This window comes from Dermacentor silvarum, chromosome 1 (genome assembly GCF_013339745.2).
Source record: "Dermacentor silvarum isolate Dsil-2018 chromosome 1, BIME_Dsil_1.4, whole genome shotgun sequence".
Classification (NCBI taxonomy): domain Eukaryota; kingdom Metazoa; phylum Arthropoda; class Arachnida; order Ixodida; family Ixodidae; genus Dermacentor; species Dermacentor silvarum.
The window spans coordinates 400,999,682-401,022,406 of NC_051154.1; the positions used below are offsets into that span (position 1 = coordinate 400,999,682).

At 46.9% G+C, this 22,725-nt stretch overlaps 1 protein-coding gene across 2 annotated transcripts in view; it reads left to right on the forward strand.

Moving 5' to 3' along the window:
- Positions 1-21,820, forward strand: part of LOC119437556 (cysteine/serine-rich nuclear protein 3-like) — a 134,673-nt gene extending 112,853 nt beyond the window's left edge. For both annotated transcript variants that reach the window (XM_049660708.1, XM_037704563.2), the window contains one exon: positions 16,346-21,820. In XM_049660708.1, the coding sequence (XP_049516665.1) occupies positions 16,346-17,023 (678 nt within the window). In that variant the 3' untranslated portion in view covers positions 17,024-21,820. The remainder of the gene's footprint in view (positions 1-16,345) is intronic.
- Positions 21,821-22,725: the final 905 nt, after the last annotated feature.

Genomic DNA, 22,725 nt, shown 5'->3' on the forward strand with positions numbered 1-22,725 from the left:
TTGCTTGATGAGCATCTCTCTCTGAAAGCAAGCTGGTTGAAGTGAGCACTCAGAATTAATACTGGAATTTCAGGGTGTTCTTTTCGATGCTCTTGAAAAAGAATAAAGTTGTTGACGCATGCAGTGTTGATGCAGTGGAGAGTGTCTTCGAAGACACCACCGCACGCATTTTCGGAGAACATTGTAGGTACCAATAATTTGACCCGATTTGTCGATGGCCAGCATTCCTGCATTGTATTCATGCCCCAACAGGGGGAACCCTCAGTGACTTCGCTTTTTTATGGTCCTTTCAGTCTATCTGTTGCCTACCTTTTCCCGCTTTTTAGCAGGGACATGTTCATTGGCAGGGTGCATGGTGCTCAGCAAATTTACAGTCCTACGGTCCTTCCACTGAAGGAACAGAACATTTCCATCCCTAATCCAGCGAATGTTACTGCATTGAGCCCCCCCTCTTTTGCCATTTTGCTTCTTTCAGACCAGCAGAGAAACCTGAATGATCTTTTCTTGTCATTCCATAAGCAAGCGTTTTGCACTGAAGGAGGTGTTCGAAAAGGTGCTTTGATGTGTAAAAATTGGCCATGTTGTCGGGATAAGGGAGGAATGCCAACTGCTCCCTGCCTCGACACACCGAGTCCCGCGGTTGGCGCATGCCTGCACATCAACCGCGGTCCGGTACAAGCTCGAGGAAACAATAGACGACAACCACGTGTACACTCGGAAAGCATTTATTACGACTGCAACTAACACTTCGAGCAGGCCAGCTAGCTATAGTGGGCATCGCGGAGGGTTCCCTCGAAGAGAATAATACACTAGGTAAAGAAGGGCTTCCGTCTTACCAACTGGGGGAATATGAGCGGCCGCGGCGTTTGCCGCGGTTGACTAACCATGTCCGCAGCAGATGCGATGGTAAACTCCGGCAGGAAAGTCCGAATCGACGTTGATAGGCAGCACTGTCCTGTGTGGCGGCCGCCCACATGTGGCAGCCGTCACAGTGGTTGACGATGACGGGGGCTGAAGATGGCTTGCCCTCAAGATGCGCGCCGCAATGTCCACCCGGGAACAGGGGGTCAGGACTTTCTCGAAGCGGCACGCGCGCCGGCACGATGAACCTCGCACCGACGCACCCTCGTGGGAGTATGATGGTAGGCCTCCCTCCTCGTGGCGGCCATGTGCTGCTGCATCGGGCCGCGAACAGGGAGGGGCCGAGACAGCAGGCAGGGACGTGGACCATGGCAGCAATATCAAGTCGACGCGGCTTCACTCGTTCTGCATAGTCGCTCAAATGCACTCCACAAACACTTAGAATGAAGGGAGTAGAGGCCACCGCAGCGTCGGCCGTCTGACACGATGCTGAACCACCCGTCTACCGCATAGCTTTATGCGGCAACGAGAAAAAAAAAACAATCCAGTTCGTTTGAATGAAGTTATTCGCATCGACCGAATTTTTCCGGTCCGATCCAGCGTGAAAGTGGGCGATGCTCGTATGAACAAAGCGCTCTCTGGTCCCCCGAGATGTCGGTTATTCCGCCCGCAAAATATTAAGTTCATCTGAACAAAATAAGCTTTCTATTTCGAACGAGGTGTCTCTGCTCGGGCGAGTATAGTAGAACTAGCGAATCCGGTTGCACCCGCTAAATGTCACAGCATGGTCGTCTTCGAACATGCGACCGGCAGCTCTGCAGAGTCTTAGGCGTAATCGCGTCCATGACGGATACCAGTGCCACAAAAGACCCATAAAGGGTTCCCATGAGCCGCCGCGAGGAGATGCAGGCCTAGCTAAGTGGTCCCCGCTCGCTGCTCGACACGCAGCTTCCGAGCAGACTCCTGGGACTGCGCCCCGCTGACGTCCTAGCCACCGTTTCCGGTGCCCGGTTCCCAGAGCCAAAGATACAGAAAGGAGGCTATTTACATATGTACAGGGAAAATCGACCACCGCGTCGGCTGCTGCACTCACTCGCTTCGGGCGTGCTCTTAAAAGAAAACTTGCTGCAAATCTCAGCATCTACACGAGTTCGGTGGCACTGGTGCAGCGTTAACTCGCACTCAAGAAAGCACATGCCCAATCTAGCTAGCAATCACGCCTTCGGTTGAGGCCTAACGCTGGTCCGGACAAAGCCTTCATCGCACCGAACCGATCGTCGTCCCGTGTTCCAAGAGCTTGCCCCATGTTGGGAACGCCAAAATGTCGGGATATGGGGGTATGCCAACGGCCTTCTGCCTTGACACACCGAGCTCCGCAGTTGGCGCATGCCTGCGCATCAACAGCGGTCCGGTACAAGCTCGAGGAGACAATAGACGACAGCCACGTGTACACTCGTAAAGCATTTATTACGACTGCAACTAACACTTCGAGCAGGCCAGCTAGCTATAGTTGACATCGCTGAGGGTTCCCTCGAAGAGAAAATTCACTAGGTAAAGAAGGGCTTCCGACTTACCAACTGGGGAATACGGGGGGGCCACGGCGTTTGCCGCGGCAAGAACGCGGTTGACTAACCACATGCGGGAATACGGGAGCGACGGCGGAGTCTTGCGCCGTCGCCGCTTGTTGGAGACCAAAGAGACCCGGGCGATATCAGCGGGATCTCACGTGACCCACCCGGTGGCTCTGATAGCGCTTGCGATTCCCGCGCGCCGCCCGCGGAAGGAAAGTTTCCCCTCTCCCAACTCTCCCTGGCACGCATGCGTCTGCCGCGACGTTCGCTGCGCGTGCGGCGGTCATGGGACCCGAGGGTTCCCACAATGTAAACCTTGGATTCTTGCTCTAGATATTTATCACAAAGTTTACTAACGTCATCAAAAGCCAAGCCGTATGGTCCAGGTGTCTCCTGCTTGCCTGTGTAAAGGAAGAACTGCAAAGTGTATCCAGTTTTCGACTCCGCCAGAACCCACAATATACCCACTTTGTCACGAATATGTTGCACGATTCCAGATTGTGCTTTTGACTTCACCATTCTTTCATCTACTGCAAGTTCTTCCCATGGCTGAAAAAATTTAGCTGACACCTTGTTGATATCTTGCAGTAGCCCTTCCACAGTTTGCCAGCTCAAGTGGCACTTTCATCCTCAGGGTCCGAGATGTGCAAAAACGCAAGTAGTTGAATGAAAGGCTTCCTGCTCATGATCTTTGCTCGGAGAAGGCCATTGTAGATGGATCCAGTATTCCAAAACAAGTGGAGCCATAATACTTGAACAATGCCCATGTACCGTATTTACTCCATTCTAACGCGCCCTCGATTGTAACGCGCACCCGTTTTCCGTGACGACAAAAAAAGTCCTTTACAGTACCGCGCCCCTCATGCTTTCAAACAGAAATACAACTTTCTGTCATTTGGAAAGACAGATTTCCTCCCGATGCACTGAAGTTGCGTTGAATAAAAAAAGTCGCAGTTTGGCCCGAAAGGCGAAGCATCGAATGTGATAGCAAATTAGCTATACGAAGTAGGGAGAGCAGTTCTATGGGCCGTATAAACTTGCAAACATTCGCTTACTAAATAAATTAACAAGCACGGTGTCACACGCGCTCAAGCAAACATGACCACATCCCGCTCGTTGACCACGGAAACGAACTGTCAAAACGATGGAGTGACGAAGCGCAGCGAGTGAATTGACCTTCGTGCCATCATGCTTCTCGCTTCAACGCGACCTATAAGCGGCAAAAAACGGCGCACCGCGGACTTTCCCCGTCGCAGATTGCTTTCAAGATAGGGCCAAGGCGATCGTATCGCCCAAGTGGATCATCGCAGATTACGTCCTGCTCCAGTCCACTGAAACCAAACTACAATGCTTTGCTCGCGAAAATCCTCTCCTTCTGTTTGCGCCGTCCTGCACGCAAGTTTCGGATTCTTCGAACGCCCGTGATGCGGCCCGATTTCCGTCCGTCTCCGGACACATGATCACTTTCAAATGTGGCATCATGATTAACTCGGTACTTCACGTCGATAGAGCAGACGCAGAGAACGTGAAGACAGACGGTAGACTATTGCCTAAGCACGTGTACTGCAGCACACGGAGGAAGCTACGGTAGCTAGGCTAGAAAGTAGCTAGGCTCGACGCGCCTGCGAGGCGGCCATTTTGAAATGCCGACGGCTGTATGGTAACGCAGATGTAGGGTCGTGGTAAAAGTGCGCATTAGATTCGAGTAAATACGGTAAATCAGCAGCGCTATGAAGTGCACCATCTCGGGGCGCGTGACGTCTAGCCAACAGCCATCTGGCTGAGCATAGCTGGACTATTCAAAAATCTTCATCCATGCATACTTATTAGTGTGCTGAGAAAACATTGTGACCATGTCAGCCGTGAAAAACGTCATAAAACATATTCGGCGCCCCAACGAACCTGCGCGTCTCGCTCCGTCACGTCACATCCAGGTGAATGCCAGGTGCGCGCGCTTCGGCACAGTGCATTGGCAAAATATCTCCTCCGTAGCTTGAACAAACCCATAAGAAAGATGTAAACAGGTGTTGTCACAGAAAGCGCGCACCATATAACAACGGCAAAGATGCTGACACTATGTTTACCTTGCCACCCTAGTTTAAAATCCAGGCTTTGTAGAGGAATCATCGCTGTCTGCTGAGTCGAAGCCAGATGATTCAATGTCTTCTATAGACTCGTCACTATACTGTTTACGTCGACTATATCAGTGCTAGAAGCAGCAGATGCACTTTGAGCAGATTTAGTTTTCCACAATGGGTGACACGTTTTTGGCGCCATACTGATAAAACGCGACGCTACCTCTCTTGCTGTTTTTTTTTTTTACCGATGCAAGATCGCAAAAAAAATGAATAAATAAAATAAAATGCTCTATAGTTCTAGTACAAGTCAGATGGCGTTAAAACTATGAACCTTACTTTGTGTAGTTGTCCAATACTTCGCTGTCGTTATCAATGCTTCGCCTTTCGTGCAAAACTGCGACGTTTTTGCTTGGAAAGCACTTTGGCTTACTTCTTCCCAGAAGGCCTGGCAGCATTAACAGACGCTTCTGGTAAATGCATCTCACCTGGCAATGTGACCTAATAAATAAGCACTTGCATGTGAATATTAGTTGAGCTTGTAAGGGTCTGTCACCATCTGCCTGACACTGGTTAGCATTGCCAGAGAAAAAGAGCACCAAAACTTTATTTTACAGCAGTGGGCACGCAACTTGATGTTAAACTGCCGGCGGGAATTTGAGAGGGAAAGGCCCAGTACAGTAGAACCCCGCTGTTACGTTACCGGGTGCTGTGTTTTCCCGGCTGTTACTTCGTTTTCGGTTGGTCCCAGCACAGCTTCCATAGAACTTAATGCATTGGTAACCCCGCTGTTACGTTGCAACTGTGGGACTGTCCACGCATCATACGTTGCAAACTGCCACCCCGCGCCGGCCCGTCCGGCATTTTGACTTTTCATGTCGCTTGGCTTGGTTGCTTGATGATGGTATTGGCCGCCCAAAGTGCTGGGGGTGACGTATTTTCGGTTTCTGCCAGCAAAAGTATGGCCCTTGAGATCCGTATTTGCTATCTAAAGATGGTATCTATGACGCGTTGTGGCCCTAAAATTGGTTTTGGCTCATAGATGTTCCGTATAAAGTCCAAGGGCGATAACGCCGTCGCCGTCGCACATACAGCATACGGCTGTATGTGCGAGTGAAAGCATGCGAGGGGAGCCGATGACTGCGTCTAAATCTCGCGCGCGAAAGAAATAAAAGCAGGGACGAAGCGCGCCTTCATCCGTTGCGCTCGAGGCACCGGCGAGGGAGCGAGGGGGGAGGGATAGTGGGCAGCGTTGTGCTCTGGCATCAACTGTGTACTGCGCGGCGGCGCGCGGTCCCGTGTGCCATATCTTGAAAGCGATCTACGTTGGGGGCAGAGTCTATGCAGTGTAGGTGTGTCGGCGGCTCGTAGCTTTGTGTGTACTGTGTGTTCTCGGCGCTCAGTTTGCGTTGAAGCAATAGACAACAGCACGTAGGTCACTTCGCTTGCTTCTGCAGCGGCGCTTAAATTCCTCACGCCAGCGTTTGACAGCGCGTGATGTGTTCATGTTTGCCTGTGGGCGCTGACACCATTCTTGTTAATATAGTTAATAAGCAAATGTTTACAAGTTTATATGGACAATAAAACTACTAATCTTACTTTGTATAGCTGTCTACTAATTTGCTATCGCAATCGATACTTCGGCTGACGGGCGAAACTACGACTTTTTTTCACACGTAAGAATTAAAATAATATTGTGTGCGGTTCAACACTACTCCCATTTCTCGAATTTTCCTGCTTCCCGGCTCTTGCGTTTCCCGGCTCTTATGTATTCTTTTTTTACGGTCCCGTGAAAAACGTATCAGCGGGGTTCTACTGTATTTTGCGAAAGTTGTACTGTAGAATATGGCTTGGAAGGGCTGTTGACTGTACACTGTGCTTCGCATGTGTTAGGCAGAAGGTTCACTAAAAGTACTGTCGACTGTAGGTCGCCGTTTTCGGCTCCTCTCCTTTTGTGGTTGTGCAAATACGCCAGCCAATGGGGAGCTCATCTGAACTCTGTAACAGACCAGCAAAAAGCTCTGCTTGTCTGCAATAAACGCTGTCTAGCACACAGCTCTCCCTCTAACTTTTTAACTAAGCGTTTGTACAAAAAGATATATACTTCTCAGCTTCATTGTGTGATAAGAAGAAAAACCTTACAAAGAATAAAGACGGCAATATACAAAAAAGCACTTAAAAAGAGTTCTTGTTAACAGTTCACGAGTTGCATGATTCTGGCATCAGCTGTCGAAAAAGTCTATGCAAAGGTGCAGTCTGCCTCGGACAAGCATCATGTATTTTTTTATAAAGAAATGTCTCAAGTTGTTACAAGTGAACACTCAAGTATCTTAGAGTGCATGAACCTGTCAAATATACGAAAATACAAAAAAATTCACCTCTGTCGATGTTGCGCACTAGTTTTCAGCCAACGAGCTTATTGTGAATGAGAAGAGGCACAATCTTGAACCCCAAAACCTACTATGTGACAATAATCATGTGTTCTTTTACAAAGATTTATAACTAAAAGTACACTATCCAACGCTTGGTTTCTTACCAAAGCATTTGTTGACTTCATTCCATTAGGCATGGACTTCTCTAATTAATCTCTCATTAATCGTTCAGTCACTTTCCTATGGTATTTTGGATTTTTCCTGCGTGTTTCATGCGACAGTGCAAGTAGGGAAGTTTGGCTATTAAATATTCACTATATTAGCCCATAGTGTCAGAACAAATGTATTAAACGTGTTGTCTTCAGTATGTGGATTGACGAAAAAAAGTGGCCTCTTGTCTGCTCAGCAAAGCCCTGTAAAGCGATGGTAGAGTGTACTAGATTGGGGGAGTGGGTCCAACGCAGGCTTCCTGCTGAGGCTTTTTTTTTTATTGAAAAGTTGGTGGCGTCACCGCTGCTTTCTCCCGAATGAGCGGCCCCGCGCGCCGGCCGTACGCTTGTTGCGTCGGAGACCCTACCGCAGCTGCATGGAGCTTTGACAGGCGGATACTCGGTGGCGTCAACACTGATATTATTCCCCACAGATCCATTGTAAATAAAATGGAAAAAGAGCGCCGGAAAGAATGCAAATGACACAACAACAACGGTGCGTCGAGCAGACGACAGCCACTTAGCCCGTGAGCTCACCTCAGCCAATGAGCACTGTTGAAATAGCCAGAGCCAACGTTTATTGGCCGGAGATTCAAAATAAGGCGATGGCAGCGCTGCCACAATTTCAAAGTTTTTTTGCTTCACCCTCGGCGCTTGCCAAGGCCCACTCCCCCATTCTAGTACACTCTAATGATGGCTTGCACACTACGGCTTCTGCCTTTCAAATCACACAAATGAACTATAGTTTTCTGCTATGAAAATGGGCTACACAGATTCATTACATTGAACAGGTCATTGTTTGCGAACAATTTATAGTGCCTATTTCAGCCCCTATAGTGCCTAGATCAAAGATTTAAGTGCCTGTTTTAAGCACCTAAAGCCCACATATTTAGTGCCTAAAAATCCGCCCTCGAGTGATGACTATGTGTATATATATATATTTTTTTTTTTCGTTTCCAATAGAGCAATAAAATTTCGAATGGCATTAAGTGTATTCATTGCGGGAAATTTACCGTATTTACCTAGGTTTATCTAGACCGACTCCGATTCTAAGCAGACCCCCCAAAAGTTCGAAGCCAGAAAAAAAAAACTTACCTCGAATGTAGGCCGAACAAAAAAGCAAGGACAGCATTCGCAAAATGAAACAGCATTTATTAAATGTGAACATGCTGAGCTCATTCCACGTCACCATCGCTGCTAGCCTCGTCACTATCTTCCATCTTCAAACAGTGCACTATTTTCAGTACCATCAAGTGCATTAGAGATCCTGCACTTTTTTTAAGGAGCACGCGATCAATGTTTGCCATACTCGTTGTGGCGCACGCAAAAAGCATCTCCCGTAACCCCCTCCAATGGCGGACGTTTTTCTTATCGATGCCGAAGTCCCGCCCGGCTTGAACGTTTGACGATGCCTCTACGGCTCGCACAGCTACGATATTCATTAAAAAGCGGCACTAGAGTGGCATCGCCTGTTTGGTGCCATTACGATAACGCCACGCCGCGCGCCGATGCTACACCATACCGATACGACGCAGGTCAAAATGGGGACGTCCCTCGTGTACTTCAGTTGGCTACTGGCGCGGCTAGTAGCGGCTGCGATACTGACTTTTCTAGATGGTACTAACTATGCACCATATTTATCAGTTTCAGTTAAAAACTGGCACGTTTTTTAAAAATCCTCGAATCTAAGCCGACCCTAGAGTTTCGTATATGATTATTTGAAAAAAACTATCGCCCTAGATTTGAATAAATACGGTAATCAAAATCACCACATTTGTTCAAACGTTGGTCCTTCTGGGTAGCATCCCCCTTGAAAAGTGCCATTGTGCCAAACCAGCTTGTTTGCGCTGAAGACGTCATCTCAAAGGTTTACGGACAGAAAGTTTTGTCCCATTTTTATGCCATTTTTGGATAGCTGTTGACCCAATAAATACAATGTGGAACGTCAATTCTCCGAGAGCGCAACAAATAATTACTTGGGTTGCCTTTTAATGTGACCAGTTCAAAATGCGCGCCAAGTGCAGTGCGGTTTAGGACGTGAAGCAAGAGACTCATCATGTCGTAGAAACGTGTTGTGGTGGTCTTGTGGTACCAGGCACCACTGACATGCATACACACACTGTGGCCATGCTCCCAAATGCACTCCACTCCATTCAGCACTCGACAGGACTAGAGCGGACAGGAGGTTCCCCTGTGTTTTCAAGAGAAGCACAGGATTGGAAGGGCCGATTTAGCAAACTGGCAGGAACAAACTACATGAAATTAGTTACTTGTCATCTGTTGCATTTCTTGGTAATGTTGTAATTGATCGATTACTTTCTTTACTGGGTAACACTCACTGTACTTCAATCACTTCTTTTAGTAACCAGTTACCATGTGTTACTTTAATTGACGAGGCCTTTGAGCACTTAAACTTGGCGGGAACTACAGTAGAACAGTTGCTGTCATGCCACGCATCAATCAGCCTGATGGATGCACATGTTCAGACATGGAAACCCAGGTGTTCAGTATCCTCGTCTCAATGCTTCACCCAACAATTTGAGCTGGCGCTGCTTTGGTTCAATAGTGATGGCACTGCAACATTGATGCCATAAAATCAGCTTTGTACGATACCTTTCCATTGGCCCTGCCAGGAGCACCTTCTCCTAGCCTCAGCAATAATGAAGTGCTGCACTTTCTAGAGGATATACTTGCGCGCAAGGTGTCTGTACATTACAACACCGTCCTTCCCTCCAGTGCACACACCGAACGAGTTTTCAGTGTCGCTGCTGGTGTCTTCACAAAGAAACGAGGGCGTATTACCAACTAAGATTTTGAAGAGCTATTGTTAGTGAAGACAAACATGTGAAGGGCTGCAGAGGATGCACTGAAAGAGCCAGGCCAACTTGTTCCATTTACTCTATTCGTGCAGTGTCAATAAAGGTTGGGAAGAAAGTAATGTAAGAGTAATCAATTACATTTTAGTAATTGCTCAGTTACTTTCGTGGGGCAGCAATTGGTCACTGTAACGAATTACGTTTTTGAATGAGTTGTAATTGCAATCGGTTACATTTCTTTTTCCAACGTTGTCGGGATATGGGGGTATGCCAACGGCCTTCTGCCTTGACACACCGAGCTCCGCAGTTGGCGCATGCCTGCGCATCAACGGCGGTCCGGTACAAGCTCGAGGAGACAATAGACGACAGCCACGTGTACACTCGTAAAGCATTTATTACGACTGCAACTAACACTTCGAGCAGGCCAGCTAGCTATAGTTGACATCGCTGAGGGTTCCCTCGAAGAGAAAATTCACTAGGTAAAGAAGGGCTTCCGACTTACCAACTGGGGAATACGGGGGGGCCACGGCGTTTGCCGCGGCAAGAACGCGGTTGACTAACCACATGCGGGAATACGGGAGCGACGGCGGAGACTTGCGCCGTCGCCGCTTGTTGGAGACCAAAGAGACCCGGGCGATATCAGCGGGATCTCACGTGACCCACCCGGTGGCTCTGATAGCGCTTGCGATTCCCGCGCGCCGCCCGCGGAAGGAAAGTTTCCCCTCTCCCAACTCTCCCTGGCACGCATGTGCTTGACGCGACGTTCGCTGCCCGTGCGGCGGTTATGGGACCCGAGGATTCCCACAACGTTTATAAGTCTGGCTTTTTGCAACATGGTCGTTGTATGGTGTTCAACAAATGCACCGCGCTGACTGGTACAATGTTGAGTTTGTGTGACCACTAGCTCCGCTTTTGGTCACATGACTAGTCTCCTTTTTCACGTCCAAAGCCTTGCTGCACTTGGCAAATATATTGAACGGGTCGCATAAAATTATTTGTGATGCTCTTGAAGAACTGAGGCTTTGTACTGTTATTATGGAGTCAGCAGCTATCCAAAAAAGCAAGAAAAGTGGGGCACAATATTTTTGTGTCAGTACTCTTAAGACCACCTCCCGGTCTCAATCAGCAGCAATTTGCATAATACTTCCTTCAAGACTGCCATCTTGAACATGATTTGTTAATTCACCACTCCTGTCTAACACTGGAGTCGAATTCAGAGTGTTTTAATAAATAAATAAAATGTTCTTGAAAATTTTAAGTATGTAATCAGTGCATTGTGGTAGTACTAGCCCATACGGCTGAAACTTGAGGAGATGAGGGCTGCACTGTGAGCGAAGGATTGGGAAATGATGGGCGCTACAGGGGTCCTAACTACCCTTGGTGAAATGACATAGTCTGTGTGAACATCTCTGCCAAGTTTTGCTGTCGTACGAGGTGCATGGAGCTCGCAAGCGGAGCGCAAAGTTGCGTTTCTCTCAAACGCTCTCTTCACAACAGAAACCATGATCCTCACTCTTTTCTGTGCTTTATTTTGTAATAAAGCACATTCGCATATGCGGCTGCTACAGTAGAACCCCGCTGATACATTTTTCACGGGATTGTAAAAAAAAAAGCCCGTAAGAGCCGGGAAATGCAAGAGCCGAGAAACGGGAAAAATTGAGAATTGAGAGTAGTGGTGAACTGCAAACAATTTTATTTGAATTCTTACATTTTAAAAAAAAGTCGCAGTTTCGCCCAAAAGCCGAAGCATCGATTACGATAGCAAATTAGTAGACATCGATACAAAGTAAGGATAGTAGTTTTTTCGACCGTATAAACTTGTAAATATTCACTTATTAACTATATTAACGAGCATGGTGTCAGCACACACGGGCAAACATGAACACACCTCACTCGATGGGCGCAGACACTCTCTATCTAAATGCTGGCGTGAGGAAGTGCCGCAGCAGCAGCGAGCGATGTGACCTTCGTGCTGTCTATCATTTCAACGCAAACTGAGCGCCGGGAACACACAGCATGCACAAAGCTGCGAGCCGCCGACGCACCTACACTGCCTAGACTCTGCCCCCAGTGCAGATCGCTTTCAAGATACGGCTCGCGTGTGCGACCACGCACGGCGGCGCAGTACGCAATTGATGCCAGAGTACAGTGTACTAGAATACTTCGGTATTCTAGTACACTGTAGCCAGACTACAACGCCGCAAGGCCGCATGCGCACTTTTTCCACGTTGCAGTTCGCTTTCAAGATACGGCGCCGGAGTAACCCCTCTCCCCCCATGCCTCGCGGGCAACAGAAGGGCGCTGCCGCCCCGCCTTTCTCCTTCGCGCGTGCAAGATTGAGCCGCAATCGACGGGTGACCCTTGCACGCCTTCACTCGCAGATACAGCATACGGCGCGCAGGGACGGCGTTATCGCCCTTGGACTTTATACTAAACAGCTATGTGCCAAAACTAGGCTTGCGCGAATAGTAATATTTTGGTTCGAAGCAAATTCGAAGCGATTAGTCCTTGGGGTCGAATACTATCGAAGCTAATTCGAATAGTTGTCAGGTGTCCGAAGAACAAAACTGAGCAGTGCAAAAATTATTTATTTCTGAGGTTGCAACATACAAAGGCATCACAGAGAATCCTGTGATAACATATCTTAACCTGTAAAAAATTTTTATGTATAAAGACTAGTTGTAGAAGATGCTCCCTTCTATACAGATAACAACCTACAAGACACACGCATGCATAAAACATCACAGAAAATCATTTGGTAATATATTTCAAGTAAAAAAAAAATAATGGCATATAGACTAGCAGCTTTTTAACTAGTGAAGGTGCCACCTTCTACTAGTTAAAAGGCTACATTACACACAGAAAAAAAAAAGATCGTTTGATAACATGTTTCAATAATAAAAAAAAAAAAACATAGCACAGCTCTACATGCAAGTAAAAGGTGTTCCCTTCTACAGTTAATAAAATGGAAGTCAGAAATTCTCATGCAGAAAAACTAGTTGCTCCACATGCTGGTGAAGAAGGTGCTCCCTTCTGCAGGTTACAATGGCACCCGCTGTCGAAACCTTTCACTTGTTGGCTGGGTTGCTGGCAGTGAAAGGTACCTGCGGGCTACCCTTACAAGGGACGGGTGAAGGTGGCTGCCTTTGCTCTTCCACCAATCGAGTGGGTCCTCACAGCGAGGAAGGAGGGGAGCTCTCAGCTAGGTCTCAACATCATCTTTGATGGAAGGACCAGACTTAATAGAACCATCTGATGCAAAGCTTGCAAAGGCCCCCCTCACAGAAGCATCTTGGGAGCTATCTAAACCTGTATCACTCTCACTTGATGTTTCGCAGCATACAACTTGCAGTGTTCCCTCTGCTGCTTTGGTGAGAACAGTGCAGGCCCACTTCTTCTCTGCCCTTTCTGTAGCAGGCAGCCTTAAATCTTGGATCTAGCAACATCGCTAGGGCTGTATCCTCAGATGTCCTGACACCAGGAAACCTTACCTTGATGCTGCGTGCCAGACTGGAAGCAATTGCCAATGACTCATCTGATTGAGCTGCGTGCCGAGCAAGTACAATGCCAGTGCACTCCAGCATTGGAATGACTTGGGACAATGTGGGATATTTGTCCCCAGATAGCTATGTTGTGGCTTGAGCAAGTGGATCCAGTACCTTCACAGCGGCAGTCATCAGCTTCCATTCAGCTGCAGTGAGGTTATCAACCGCATCACACTCCGAAAGCCCCATGGTGATCGGTTTGCAAAGCTTGAGCAGCCTAGTCATCACCTGATGCTCGCTATTCCAACGCGTTGGAACATCTTGCACCACTTCCAGGGTATTCAGCTGCATTTCCCTTTATGCTTCCATAAGGCGCGCCCGAGCCTTTGAGCTTTCTTTATAGTGGCCAACGATAGCCTGGTCTTCATGCACAGATGGGAAAATCCAGGTACATCCCGCTTGACATCACTCACGCACAACTGCAGCGTGTGCCCGAAACATTTTATGCCTATTCAAGGCGACTGTGTAATTGCTGCAGTGAAATTTCTTCCATTATCTGTAACAACGTACACTGGCACAGTACCTGGATCGGTAAGTGCCCACTCCTCCATCACGCTTTTTAGAAATGGCACCAAGTTTCCGCCTGTGTGAGCGTCTGCCATTTCTTTCCATGATGTGGCATGTTACCGACAATTAGCTTTCATTAGCACGCGATGTCCAACTGTCTGTTGTTATTGAAATGGCCTCTACCCCACCGCAAATCACAGCCTGAAGGCTGTTTAGTATCAAGTTTTGCTTCTTCGAAGCGTAGAGCTCCGGAATTATTGCTCGGGAAAATGTTGTCCACGATGGCACAACGTACTCGGGCATAGCAGCGTTCATAACAACCACAAAGCCCGGCTCCTCAACAGCACTGTAAGAATGCATCCCTCGCACTATGAATCTGGCAATGGCCTTTGTCATTTGCTGTGCTTTTGGCGTCGTATGTTTCTGCTTCGGCTTGAACCGGTCAGCAACTGAAGGCTGTTGCACGTCAGGCTTAGCAGTAGACTTCACGCTTTTCCGCGCACAACGTTCCTTTTCATATGTAACGAAGACATCCGGGTGCCTCTTAAATGCGTTGCCAGAGTCGTCGTAGTTCCCGTTGGCTTCCCGTTGACGTCTTCAGAATGGAGTGGCACTTCAGACACTGAGCTTCTTGGCCAGGCGGGACCTTTACAAAAAAGTTCCATATCGGGTTGGCACCCGTGGACGCATTGGCCATGTGACTTGACCGAAGTAACTTATGAACACTGAAGTTCAAGCACGGAGTGCGATCCAACACCTGCTCACTGCACGCGTGCCACCCGGGAACCAAACAATTAAACGGGAGCCTTGACAAACGTGTGTGCGTAAAATGGCTACAACAACGCTCTGAATGTGGCTTAGCTTGTCTTGGCTCCACATGTAGTCAAGATGTAGGCCTGATGTCAAAGGCACTGCAGCTTGCCTAACGAAACTGAAGCTCCTGATAGTACTTGCACACAGTTTTGATATTTGGTCACCCAGAATACTTCGAAATATCCAACATTTTAAATTCGGGTCGAAGTGAATTCGAATACTGTAATATTCGTTCGAATATTCGAAGCACTTGAATATTTGCACAAGCCTAGCCAAAACCAATTTTAGGGCCCCAATGCGTCATAGACACCATCTTTAAGATAGCAAATACAGATCTCAAAGGCCATGCTTTTGCTGGTGGAAACCGAAAATACGTCATAGGGTGTTGCCTCCGGCACTTTCGGCGGCCAATCCCATCGTCAAGCCACCAAGCCAAGCGACATGAAAAGTCAACATGGCTGCTTGGGCCGGTGCGGGGCGGCAGTTTGCTACGCATGATGCGGGAACGGTCCCATAGTTGTGACGCAACAGCGGGGTTCCCAATGCATTGGGTCCTATGGGAGCAATGCCGGGACTGGCCGAAAACGACATAACAGCCGGGAAAACACAGCACCCGGGAATGTAACAGCGGGGTTCTACTGTATTGGTCGGCTACACCGCGGCCGCCGTGGGGTGCCGCCACGAATCCACTGTCTAAGCGCACTGTTCGCTGAGGACAACCGCGTTTGGTGTACATTTAGCGTGTCGTAGCATCTACGTTAACAGCCAAAATGAAGTTTAAACTGCGCGCCACGGTGACATTTCGAAGGCGTTGCATTGTGGCCACGCCCCACTCCGCCGTAGCCTTCGCAGTGCAAGGCATTGAAGAAGGAATGGGAGCACAGCGGAGGCCATGTTTGATTGCCAGTAATTCCGCTTCTGCTAAGCGCATTGAAATACTTTTTGCATCAAAGTATTTATGAAATAGTAGAATGTTCTTGCAGGCTAGTTGGTTCATACTTGACGGTTCTGAAATAGCCTATTTTAACTTCAAATGCCTTTCTCCACTTTGATAAAAAGTGGTTCAGGGCCCCTTCAAGAGACATGAAGACAGCGGTGTAGATTAAAGAGCAAACACCAGCAGTTGACATTAAGAGGTGAAAGTGGCAGGGCATGCGATGCGTATATTGTGTGGCCTGCTATTGTAACAGCATGGGAAGACTGTCCAGGGAAATGCAGTCAAGGATTAGGAAATTTGCAGGGTCTGACCTTGGGAGGCCCTGCAGTGGACATAAAATAGGGTTGTGATGATGAATGTGTCATGGCAGCGAAGGTTGCTTTCCAATTTGTGGAATTTCTTTTTTTCTCTTGAATGTTGCACTTTGACAGGCGGAGCTGTCAGGAGCACTAGCACTTTGTAGTGCCTGCCAAAGCTGGCAGCTAGCACTGCTGCGTACACTTGTTGCTCACGACTGTGTTGTGTCCATGATAGGTGGTACCTGTCATGGCGTGGCAGTAGTACTCTTGGAGATGATGTGTGTGTAGGGTGTGTGTGACATCTGGGCTGACAACTGCGGTGGCGCTCTCGTATGTTCAGGTGGACCGGCTTTCGTTCCCATGCGGCTGCACCCAGGAGGGCTGTGGCAACACTTCAGGCCGTACTGAGTTCAATCCAGTCCGAGTGCGTGCCCACTTCCTGCGCACGCTCATGCGTCTCGAAATTGAAAAGCAGGGGGCGGCAGGCGACCTGACGGGCGACCTGACTGGTTTCCAGTGCGTCAATCCCCACCAGCTGATCTACTACAATGCAGCTGCAGCGGTGGCTGCATCTGCGAACGGGACTGCAGCACCTGGTGTCATGGCCCTTCCTGCTGCAGCGTGCCATTACAGCTCGGAAGAGGAAGACGAAGAGGACAGTTCTTACTCGGAGAATTCTGACTACTCCACGGAGGAGGAGGATGGCAGCGGCGGCGATGCCACTGACCTGACTGATGGCAGGCCCGGCTCTCCACACCGGGACTACACGGACCTCAGCTGTGCAGTGGCCAGGGGAAGCCCCGCACTGGCATCACGCGGTGTCGTGCCGGTGGACCCTGTGTTTGTGGGTTGTGGAGACTGCGCCACTGACGGACTGATGGTGTCCCCAGCGGAAGGCTCTCAGGCGGCCTCTTCGACGACTGAGGAGGGCGAGGGATCCTCGTCGACAGCGACTACCGACAGCACCTTTGGCGAGATCATCAAGGCTTCACTGGGCGAAGTGGCCACCTTGTTGTGAAAGAAGCCAGGACACTTTTCCCTTGTGACTGCGGGAGGGCCACCATGTGGTCCCCTGTTGAGTTTTCAAAAACTGGGTGTGCTGGACTTGCCATGTCATTCGCATGCGTATAGCTTGCAGTGCCCATTTTCCTCAGGCATGCCCATGAACATTTCTTTTGTTTTCCTGTTCTTTGTTTTGCTTACTGTTTTGTTTGTGTGGCTTTCCATAATTACATTCTTATGGTCTAGAAATCGTATCTGCCTTTGGCAGTAGTCAGTCAGTAGCATGCTGTTTTTTGTCCAGCAAATGCGCAATTTGTATGTGAGAAGGCTTCTGTGTGCCAAGTACATGCATTATATGGAGCTGTATAGCTCATGTACTTGCATGTTGAGTGCATGTCTGTAGAGTGTGCACAGTATACATTATACTGTGCACACCGTGGAGTATACAGGGTGCAAGGAACGGTGTGCAGGCACTTAAAAGCAAGCCACCTAGTATGGGATGTCAGAGTGACACACGGCACAGGCAGTGATGGTGTGCCATTTTTTGTTTCCTCAATAGCGCCCGCAGATGCAGTGATCATTAACCATTTGCCCAGAGAGTTTTCAGTAGGATGCTCATTTGGCGCATCAAGTGTGGCTAGTATGTCTGGCATCACTCGAAGCTTGAACTGCTGATGCTGTGAGCAGAATGGGCGTAGTAGTGGAAAGCTTGTGATGGCAATGACTGAAACTCCATCCTGTTGGCGTAAAAATGGATCTCTGTCGTGCTAGCTCACAAGTTTCAGCAGTCATAACTGACGTGAAAGTAATGGTACTCTCTTGGGCATCATGGTTGTCAGAGATATGCTGAACTTGCCTTGGAGAACAAGTGAAGTTGATTGTTCGGGAAAAGGCAGATGCCAGGGAAAACTTTTTGTGGGGGAGGCAGTTTCTTTCGAGCATGTCACAGATCTTAATAATGCAAATTAATTCTTGTATGGAAGAATTGATTAATCATAGGTAGCGGAAAGAGAATTTATAGCGAGGGTTCATAGTTCTCAGTATTTTGTTTCTTGAATTTTTGGCATACTTCTTTTTAATTTGAAAGAACAGTTTTCAGTTTTTGTTTTCTTCAGTGACTAGTAAGTCACTCCAAAGCATCAAAGCTTACTATATCTTTTTGCAGCTGTTGATGTTTCCAGATTGGTATTGTTGCAATATGTGCCATCACATATTTCACAGTACCCGTTTTTTTTTGTTCTAGTGAGTGGTAAAATGTCTGAATTTGTAAATGTGCCACAGAAACTGTATTGTTGTGTACAGACGTGCACAGATGTGTGTTGTTTAAAACAGTTTTTAGATCTCGAAATTTTTTGTGTGCGTTTTGGTCTAACTGAAAACTATGAACCCTAACTGTAGTGGTAGTGATGCAGTACACACTAGGTATGAATCCCACATGCATGCTATACAGAGAAATTAACTCCTCCACCATACTGTGTCAGTCTTCAAAGCATGAAAGGCTTCCCAATGACATCCCATCCAGGCTTGTACTTAGTGCCGGGAAAGAAAAAGTCAGATGTACGCCTGTCCGTCAGTGGAAGCGGTCAGAGCTGCTCTGAACCATATTTTTCCATAACTACTTTAAGAAGGCAGCATTGGATTTTTGGTTCAGAATTTGGATGTTTTTGGTTCGAAAGGACGTGGAGACGGAAAGTACAACAATGTTGGAGGCACCGACGGTAGCCAGTGCAGCTGCCATAGCCAAGCATCTGACGACCCTGCTGTTAGATTGCAGCCTGCAACGTCATTAATTGCTTCTATATGTTGCGGCCTACACTGTGCGCAGTGTATTTCTCTCCCTTAATAAGAACTGTCATCATATTACAGTGCACGTAGTGCATGCAGTGCAGTTTTATTTTCTGCCATTAATGCTGTCTGCATCCGTGTGTTAACAGCTGTGTTGCTACTAAGGCTATGCACATCTAAGCACACATTACTAAAGAAAGGAAGTGCACGTGAGAACAACGATTGTTATTGTCATGGTATGAGGGTACACCCACTAAGGGTGTAAAATTTTTGTTAGGAAATATTCCCAGCTCGGTCTTTTGTGTGAGAGGCATGGTTCAGCGGACCGAGAGTACTACTGTTCATTGGCAGTAATAATGGCGGCAAGGGGGCATGCTTGCGCCATTTTGCAGGTCACGAATTCAAGCGGACAAATCCCACTCAGCCTTGTGTGCAATTGTTTGTGACTGTTCTAGCTGGACATCGCTAAGGTGTAACTATGGTGGCGATGCCCACATATGTGTTGTCAAAGCTTGACTTGGAGAGAAGGCATTTCATGCTTCATACCTACCTTTGACGACGAAGCAATCTGCAGATATATTTTTTTTCTTTTTTGTGTGTCTGTGGTGTTCATGCTCAAGAATGCTCGAATGTCAAGCATGCCAGTCATATTCTATCTGACAGAAATGTCTGGTAGTACCAGGAAAGCTGCATTGACTCTCGTTAGTTCCTTACCATTGTGAGTGTAGTTGGGGATGCTCACAGAATCTAGTGTTGTTCAGGGGATGTTCAATTAATGCTCGTGGACAAGGGATCCTTCTTGAGCGTTCCTTATGTGGAGTGTGTAGCTTCACATGGATAAGTAACCTAGAAAAGGAGTGAGCTTGTAATGGCGCCATTATGTTGTTGCGTTTATCATAATTTTCCCTCCTTACAAGCTTTTGGCATCCATGGTCATGGAGACCACCTAAAGGGTCATGTTCTGCCCGTGTGCCCTCTTTTTGCCACCACAGTGTTTTGTTTTCAAGATGTGCTTTTAGTGCATATACTTTGTTGATGCAGACTGACACATGACCTATCTGTGGTTAAGAAAACCTCTTGGCTAGCAGCAGGACTTCACTAGTACCTTTGCAACGGTGCTTGATGATGCCCTGGCAGTGGAGGCCAGTGCTGCTTACCATAATGTTGCGCATTTGATGCCTGTCAGATGAGCGCTGCCAACCCGTCAAGTCAATCCTGCCCATCTTTCAATCCAAAAGCTTCCTATATGCCCACGGTTCTTTTGGAAAGTGTGCTTATTCATTTACATTGAGACAGTATGTTTTTAATTGAACAAAAATGTTTGAATTAACAACATAAAGACGATTAAGTTAAGAACAATTAAGAAGAACAACAAAGAGACCTGAAGCAACTTCTGTACACTGCTGAGAAGCTCTCAAACTATTTTGTCACATGTTGAGCCTAAATTATTTATTAATGGTCATGAAATTTTGATTCTAATTAAACTGAGGTCATTGCATAACAATCAAAGCAGTATAGGCACAGAGAAGGCTTTCTCCCCAAATCGCATCGCTAAAACAGAGATAACAGTGCAAATCAAATTGGTAGAGTGTACCAATCTGTGCAGGATCAGTGTTTTGCTGAGAACATTGCCTCAATAGTGTAAGGTTCTGCACTTGAGCATCTTGTAATTTTTACCCCCCTCAATTCTTAGGACTGTATTTCAGAAGAACATTTTCAATGAATATACCTAGGCATGCTTTAAGCCTTTTTCTACTTTAGGGATTGGCTATTTGGAAGCAAGAAAAGGTTGCTTAGATTTTGCATAGTATTAGCGTTATAGATAGCATTTACATGGCCCACTAACTTGCCTTTTGTTGTCAATTGTCGGTATTGGTTGGAACCATTTTCTGAAAGATCCCTACATTACTTTACAGAAGGTTAAAGGCATATATTAATGAGATGCTTTATTGTTGCTGTTCATGCTCTTCCTATTGTATATGAGTGATAGCTTGCTTGGAGCCCTTCATTCTGAGGGCACATCGTCCGTCCATTAGCCACTAACTTCGTAGCATACATTAGGGAAGGCCCACAAATACAGAAACCCTACCATAGGGAGGCCAAACATCCGAGTGGAAGCAAACTCTCTTTTGCCAAGCATTGAAACTAGCAGGCCATATTTGGAACCCATATATATAGGTGTACCGAAGTGAAAGTGTATTTGCTTCTTTGAGCTTTCCTATAACATTTTTTGTAAAAATGAAAGAAAAACATGTTTTATTTGTAACATGAATTGGCAGTTCAGAAAGCCTGGCACAATCCTTATTTGCCAGGAATAGCAAATATTTTTTTTTCTTTGGCAGAAAAATAAAAAAGTTTTCAATTCCTTTTGAACCAACAGAGTACTTGTTCAGAATTGAAGAGCTTCAGTGTGTTCACTAGGTTTGACTAACCGAAAAAAAAAGGCATTTTAAGTTCCTCAGTTTAGGGGAACAATAGGGTTGGCAGCGCTGCATCAAACAGCCCATGTTTGCCTACTCTCTTATTTTCCCCCCTTGTGTGTTCCCTGCTCATCTTTTCTATATCTGTACACCATTGTCTGCCATGTGGAAAGCTTGTTCCATGACTTGAGTGGTGGTGTGTACACTGCTGGTACTTGAGCGAAACTGTGATGATGGGGCTCGTTTGTGTTGCACTTAAGTTTGAGACTTCCAGGGCACAAGATAGAAGCCTTTGTTTCAGAGCCAAGAGCCATATGATATACTGTCTCATGCTGCACTGTGACCAAGCCGCCCCCCCCCCCCCTCCCCCTCATACACACAAAAAGGTCCCAACGCTATTGCAGACATTTGGTGTTGTTTGTTTTCCATTGAGGCTTGTGTGTTTTTCCTTTTTTTTTTCCCCTAATGACTCTGAAGGACTTGCAGAACGTTTATTTTGAATATGTGTACAAGCAGTTTCAACACAGTGTCCCAAGTGCAGTGATGCTGCTTCTGTACGGTTCATTGCATTAAAGATTGCAGAAGAGTTCTGCACTGAGGTGTTTCTGCATGCACCTTGTCCACAAAAGAAAAACTGCCGCAGCTTTTCGGAATGCAAGAGGCATAATGGCAGTAATCAAGGAGAACCAATGTTTCCTCTTGTTGATGCATTTACACAAACACTTCATGATGCATTTGTCATTAACAATGCGACGCCACATTGCAGTGTATATTAATATATATATAGTGGATGTCTCGGCTAACTTTAGAAAAGATTTAAAACAGTTGTCGAAGTACACTAGGAAGACGCGACCAAGCACATGTTGTTAGGACTTGTATGGAAAAAGTCACTCTATCTTTTGTATTTTGTTAAATTGCATAATTAGTGAGAGATTAAGCAACCAACATCGAAAATAATAGCATTAGACCAAAACTTCCAATCAGAAAGTTGTAGAGCGTTCTATTAAGCATCTAATTCAGCAGCTTACTTTGCACTTGTTGCAGAATCATTTTTTCTGCATCCTAAAGAAAGACTGCGAAATAAAAAAAAAAAAAGCATCTGATATGGCAGCTTGCGTGCCTGCGGTGCTTTTAAACGTACCACATCGAATGAACCGCGCATCTAGACAGATAGGCTACATGCTCTTATCGGCATCATGAAATGCCGTGAGGGAAGCGCATCACTGGTGCAAAAAATCTCCCGTCGCTAGCCTGTCACTTTTTAAGCTGCAGCACACCAGGCTCGATGCACTGTTCGTTCACATGCAGCGCATTTGAGAGCACAGCAGTTGCGACTGCGCAAGCAGGCATGTCATGTGCTTTCTTTTTCCATATTTCGCACGTTCTCTTTAGGGCACAGAAAGAATAATCATCGGGTAAGAAGATTGAAGCTGCTGAATTAATGTTTCCTAGAACACACTACAACTTTCTTATTGGAAGTTTTTCCATGAAGATAATACTTGCAAAGTTGGTT